The sequence below is a fragment of the Schistocerca piceifrons genome, chromosome 2 (assembly GCF_021461385.2).
Source record: "Schistocerca piceifrons isolate TAMUIC-IGC-003096 chromosome 2, iqSchPice1.1, whole genome shotgun sequence".
NCBI classification, from domain to species: Eukaryota; Metazoa; Arthropoda; class Insecta; order Orthoptera; family Acrididae; genus Schistocerca; species Schistocerca piceifrons.
This window is the reverse complement of record NC_060139.1, coordinates 9,492,897-9,499,651: the sequence shown is the minus strand read 5'-3', so window position 1 is coordinate 9,499,651 and position 6,755 is coordinate 9,492,897. Positions and strand designations below refer to the sequence as shown.

General features: G+C 40.7%; 1 protein-coding gene across 1 annotated transcript; it reads left to right on the top strand.

Moving 5' to 3' along the window:
* Positions 1–2,116: 2,116 nt before the first annotated feature.
* On the top strand, positions 2,117–6,487 carry LOC124777988. The gene is made up of 2 exons (XM_047253554.1): positions 2,117–2,804; positions 6,315–6,487. The coding sequence occupies exons 1-2, from the start codon at positions 2,117–2,119 to the stop codon at positions 6,485–6,487; spliced, it is 861 nt and encodes a 286-aa protein (XP_047109510.1).
* Positions 6,488–6,755: the final 268 nt, after the last annotated feature.

Sequence of the window (6,755 nt, the reverse complement as noted above, 5' to 3'; positions counted from 1 at the left end):
CTGCAGCGGAGTGTGCGCTGATATGAAACTTCCTGGCAGATTAAAACTGTGTGCCAGGACCGAGACTCGAACTCGAGACCTTTGTCTTTCGCGGGCAAGTGCTCTACCAACTTTTTTTTTTCTAAAAACACATCCACGCTGGCCAGCATAGCGGCTCTCGTAGTTAATCCGCCGGGCGGATTCGATCCGTCTCCGGCGCGCCTACCCGAGTCCAGGAAGCAGCACATTAGCACTCTTTTTTTTCTTTCGTTTCACCTTTTCCCAGCAATACAATTTTTATTAACCACTTTTATTTTTTTATTTTTTATTTTTTTTATTTTTTATTTTTTTTATTTTTAATTTTTAGGATGGTCAGGGCGTGGTACACGCCGCACTAGCAGTGGGGTCTCTTCACGGCACTGCCAGTGCGTCGAGGCCCAAACCCCTCCCACCCCTTTTTTCATGTCCCCTGTTGGGTCATAGCACTAAGTGTGCAGAAATCTTAACACAAAATTCCCATTCTCCGATGTAATAAAGACAAAGAAACCTCTTCGCTGAGTAGAAACTGAACACCGATAAAAACTTAACAATTCTTCTTGAATCACACAAATACTTTGGAAGTCGAACACGAGTAATTTTGAACAAAATGTAAAATGTTTTGAAAAAAAAAAAAAAACTTTTCGTGTAACATAGAAGTTTCGGAAGCAAGGTAATAGTAAATAATAATAAGAAACCAAGTGGCTTTTAATTTTCTTCTGTTCGTTCTCGTTCAAGGTGTTCTAGTGGTTCCACATATTTAACCAACACCCATTCTTTCAAAAATGATCTTCAGCATGTTGCCGTAGTGCTTCCTGTGGTTGCGATACGTGCTAATTTTTGCACATTCACAATTCATGTAAACGCGGAATTCTATCTCGTTGTCCGTCCCAAGTTTGTGGATGACATAACTAACATATTTTCTCAGTAACCAGCTAATGGCGTTGGTTTTTAATTTCGGAAAGTATGTCATGTCTGCCCTCGGGAGAGCCTGTAACTCCTAGAGGGCGCGTCCCCAGGTGGCGGATCGGGGAACGCCTCCCAGATATGGGTGGTAGGAGGGAAATCAAATACCTCCCGCGGACCAACAGGCCGGGCAGAGCAAGTTCGTTAGCTGAAGTGAAAGCAACTGCTCTAGGGGTAGGCATCCCCGAAATCAAGACCCTGGTCCTCCAGGTTGGGGGTTGTGCTTAGGGCCAGCGACCCTATCACAGGATCCTGTAGGAGAAAATGGATTGCTACGAATCAGAATGACAAGAATGCTGGGCCACCAAACTTGATGACGAACTTGCAAAATTTAAAGGTTATGAATATGGGAACATGGAATGTTTTAAGTCTCTATAGATCAGGATCACTGATAAATGTCATACAGGAACTTGAAAGGTATAAAATGGATTTAGTTGCAGTACAAGAAATCAGATGGACGGGTAATGGAAGTATAAACAAAAATAAGTATACAATAATGTATGGGGGAAATGATACACAAATACATGCACTAGGGACAGGATTTATAATAAACAACAAATTGTTACCTTTTATTAGGAAATTTGAGGCAGTGAATGAAAGGATATCTCACATTACGATTCAATGCAAATATAAGACTTTAAATGTTATAAATTGCCATGCTCCAACAGAGGATAAAGAGGACAATATTAAAGAAGAATTTTACAGCAAATTGGAACAGGTATATGATACATTCTCGAAAAATTCAATTAAAATAATTCTAGGAGATTTCAATGCCAAGTTAGGACATGAAAATCATTATAAACCTACAATTGGACCTCATAGTCTACATCAGCAGAGTAATGAAAACGGAACAAAACTTATTAGCTTTGCCACTTCCAAAAACATGTTGATCAAAAGTACATATTTTGCACATAAAGATATACATAAACAAACATGGGCTTCAAGAGATGGCATCAAAAAAAATCAAATTGATCATGTATTAATCGAAAAACAACATCATAAATGCATACATGATATCAGAAGTCAAAGGGGAGCAGACTGTGATTCGGATCACTTTCTTGTAAAAGCCAAGTTCAAGATCTCACTCTCAAGACATAAATGGTCTAAATTAAATGGTGTTCCTAGGTTTAATACAATGAAACTGAAAAACCCAAACGTTCTCAACCAGTACATTAGAGAATTAGAAACACACAAACCTGAAGTGGAAAGTAAAATTAACAATGATGATACTAATCAAGCCTGGAACGCTCTGAAAGAAAATATCACACGAGCAACTACCTCAGTTTTGGGACATTTTACTACAACTAAGAACCCCTGGTTTGATGCCGAGTGCTCGAACGCTATCGAAGATAGAAAATTAGCAAGGGAAAAATTCCTACAAAAACCAATAACACAAAACAAACTTATTTTTGAAGAGAAACAGAAACTTGCCAGGAAACTCATTAGGAAAAAGAAAAGGGATTTTATGAATTACAAATTAAAAAGAGCTGAGAATGACCGTACCACAGACTCCAGAGGATTTTTCAAGAGCATAAATATGTTCAAAAGTGGGAATATAAAAAATTATGGACAGTTCATAACAGACCCAGATGGCTCCTTGCTAACAGAAAGAAGTGACATTGCTAACAGATGGAAGGAATATTTTAATGAGTTACTAAATGCTCCAACTATAAGCGTCTCTCAGGAAGATGACAATGAATATCTTACTGCTGACCCATCGGACGAAGAGCCCAGCTTAGCAGAAATTAAAGAAAGCATCAAGAAGCTGAAGAGACATAAAGCTCCTGGAAGTGATGGTATAGACACAGATATATGGAAGCTCAGTAAATTTCCTTTTGTAAACTGCTTACACAAAATCATCACCAACATCTGGAAGCAGGAACAGGTCCCACATGATTGGAAAGAAGTAGTTGTGTGCCCTATATACAAGAAGGGGGACCCAACAAATTGTTCAAACTACAGAGGAATTGCGTTACTAAACACAACATATAAAATTCTGACAAATATACTGTTAGCAAGGATAAGCCCTTACGTTGAAGACTCCCTAGATGATGCCCAATGTGGATTTAGACCTAACAGATCGACTATTGACAATATATATGTCCTAAGGATGTTGGGTGAAAAGAAATATGGATTCAATCAAAATGTACATATGCTTTTCATTGATTTTAAAAAAGCTTTTGACAGTATCAACAGGGAATATTTATGGAAGTGCATGAGGCAGATTGGCATCCCTAACAAATTGATAAATTTAATAAAATCTTGCACTTTAAACTCAAAATACAAAATAAAAGTAGCTAGCAAACTTTCTGAAGACTTTGAGGTTAAAACTGGAGTCAAACAAGGGGATTCACTCTCACCAGTTCTTTTTAACATAGTAATCAATAGAATAATCCAAAAAGTAAAGCTACTACAAATTGGAGCACAACTGGAAAGCAAAATTAACATTGTAGCATACGCTGATGACATTGCATTATTATCTGACAGTGAGAATGATTTGAAGCTTCTTACAGCACAATTAATTAAAGCCACAAATGGCACAGGCCTCCAGCTGAATACAGACAAAACAATGTACTTTATCTTATCCCGCTATCCATCAAATAATAATGTACTGCAAATTAATAACACAGCTTTCACAAAGACAAATGAATTTAATTACCTTGGTACAATAGTAACCTCTGACAACTCCATAAAAATTGAAATAGAATCACGAATTCAGAAGGCTAACAAATGCTACTATAGTCTCTTGACAGTTTTCAAAAGCAAGTTAATTTCTAGGAACACCAAACTACAAGTATACAAATCATTGATTATACCAGTACTCACCTATGGATCTGAAACCTGGACTCTCACAAAAAAAGAGGAAAACAGATTAAGAGTATTTGAACGAAAAATTTTGAGAAAAATATTTGGACCCATAAGAGATAGGATCAGTGATGAATGGAGATTGCTAAATAACAATGAAATTTACAAATTATATAAAGACTCCGATATAGTGGCCAAAATTAAAGCCAAAAGACTGAAATGGATAGGGCATGTCATCAGAGCACCACCAAACAGGACCATCAAGAAAGTGACTGAAGAGATTCCCACCGGAAGACGACCTCTTGGACGCCCACGCATGAGATACTTGGACAATATTCAAGACGATCTCAGAAAACTAGGACATGACAGACAGTGGCAAATTACTTGTAAAGACAGAGCAAAGTGGTTCAACATTGTCCATTCTGCAGCAAAAAGCCTTCATGGATTGTAATGCTTAATAATAATAATAATAATAATAATAATGTCATGTCTGGTCTCAGGAGGAGCGATGGTGTTATATATTCCGTAGAGGATCTGGTGAGAAAGGTGATTTGTTGCCTGATCCAATTCCAGTTATGCACATTGCCACCACAGGTGAATCTGTGGATGAGTGTATCCACCAGACTGCATTTTCCACAAAGGTGTGTCTGGTTTAAACCGATCCCATATAGTCTCTCGTTGGTGCTAATGACATTGCTAACTGTTTTGTACCATGCGGAAGTAGCGTCTGTAGATAGCCCGGCATAGTTGATGTTCTGCCATATAACTTTCCAATCACAATTTGGGAATTTCGTTTTAATTTTGTTTCTGCCCTCATTTCAAGTATGATGTCGCGCGCTGTGATACATGTGTTGCTTCTGATTTCTTCACTAAGATAACTTGCTTCGAGGAAAGAGTTCCTCACATACTGCAGACGGGCATTAATCCTTCGCACATCAGTCGGTGGTTGCAGGCTATGGGGTACCACAGCCTCAAAGAGCTTTGCGGTTATACATTGTGGAAGTTCTCTGAGCATATGGAAAGTCCGTTTGAGGAACAGAGCAGACGCTTTATTGCGAATATCCACCAAACCGAGGCCCCCGTTTCCGACATCCAGTATAACGGTAGTCGCATCAACCCTGAATATCTCTCCTCGCCATAAATAATTGGTAACAGTGGACATGATCCCTTTCGCTACCAGTTTAGGGATTGGAAATACCCGCGCAGTGAAATACGCTTTAGACAAAATGCAGGAGTTGATGAATCTGACTTTTTGCACCAGGTCCATAGTTCGATGGATGTTCTCCATTACAGCACCATGGACGTTCCTCCTAGTTTCCGTTCAGTTAAAAGCAGCCATCCTCATCGGACATGCCATTAAGGTTATTCCCAACATTTTATGTTTGGTGTCGCGTTTTGCCCATGCCAGTCGGAGGTGATCTACGTCCCGTAGATTCAATATTTTACTTTTATTTTCATTTGTTGTCGCTCCGGACGCTAGACAATACCTTTGGATTTCTCTTTCCAGTGTAACTGTCTCCTCCTTAATCCTTATTACAACACCCACGTCATCAGCATAAGCTCGTATGACAGTTTTCTCACCACTCAAAGTTATGCCCGTTAATCTTGCGTGGACAGTGGACAGATACGGAAAATAAAAACATAGATAAGGGACTGCCCTGTGGAACCCCTCGCCTTATCTGTATAGGTTTAGAAGTTTGGCCATTGATTGCTATTTTCGCATTTATACCTGTTGCAGTATTTCTCAGCATGTTGACAATCTGAGGGTGGAAAGCTATTCTTGATAGCGTCGCAAAGAGGTATCTATGACTAACGCGGTCAAAACTGAGCTACCCAAGCACGACTCACAGCTTTACTTCTGCCAGTATCTCGTCTCCTATCTCATTCTGGAACCATCCCCCAGGCTGTGGCCAAGCCATATCTCCGCAATATCCTTTCTTTCAAGAGTGCTAGTTCTGCAAGGTTCGCTGAAGAGCTTCTGTAAAGTTTGGAAGGTAGGAGATGAGGTACTGGCAGAAGTAAAGCTGTGAGTACCGGGCGTGAGTCGTGCTTGGGTAGCTCAGTTGGTAGAGTACTTACCCGCGAAAGGCAAAGGTCCCGAGTTCGAGTCTCGGTCCGGCACACAGTTTTAATCTCCCAGGAAGCTTCATATCAGCGCACACTCCGCTGCAGAGTGAAAATCCCATTGTGGTATATATTGTATTTCTTGAATTTCGTTGTTCTTTGCCTTTGCAGTTGAAGAAACTTATGGTTTTAAGAACGACCTTAATTAGCAAGAGCTGCGCAAATGGGTGTTTAGTCACAAACAGTCTGGATCAGGGATGGACGAGATGCTCAGCTTGGGCGGCAAATAGAAGGCAAACTATAAATTATTAAAACATGCAGTTTACGCAAGTAAAACATCGTCACCTGATTACTATTTTGACGCAATGAGCGCGTTCTGGGACCACTTCTCATACAATTCTACATCTAGCATCAGTGGCCTTCAGCATCGAACTGGGAACCTGCTTATAGTCTACCATCCTAAGTCACCGCCAGCCAGATGCCGGGAGCTGGTGTCCACCCCCTGGACGACACCGCCTTGGCCAGAAGCCCCTGCCAGGAGCGCCACCAGCACTACACACTCACCGTGTGGCTGAGAAACACGAAGCAACGTCGCCAGCCGACGAGCCGCTTGCCCACCAAGAACGCTGGACTTTGAGCCAGGCTGTTTTGCATACGACTATGGACAGGATCCTGACATTTTATGGCTGCCAAGGACCACAGGTCTAATGGTCATCATGCCCACTGCATTTGGGTCTTCTTGGGAGTCGCCGTAGTCTGCCCAGTAATAATAATTAAATGCGGTTGCAACAGGAGCATTTCTGAATATGCTTCTACTTCTCAATGGCAAGCACCTTCTACATCTACATCTACATTTATACTCAGCAAGCCTCCCAACGGTGTGTGGAGCACCTTTTACATCTACA

What these genes read in the sequence shown, in the direction of transcription:
- LOC124777988 (XM_047253554.1), top strand. Translation starts at nt 2,117, where the DNA reads ATGAAACTGAAAAACCCAAACGTTCTCAACCAGTACATTAGAGAATTA. An exon ending in CACAGATATATGGAAGCTCA is followed by an intron (nt 2,805 to 6,314) that starts GTAAATTTCCTT and finishes TACCATCCTAAG; the next exon opens with TCACCGCCAGCCAGATGCCG.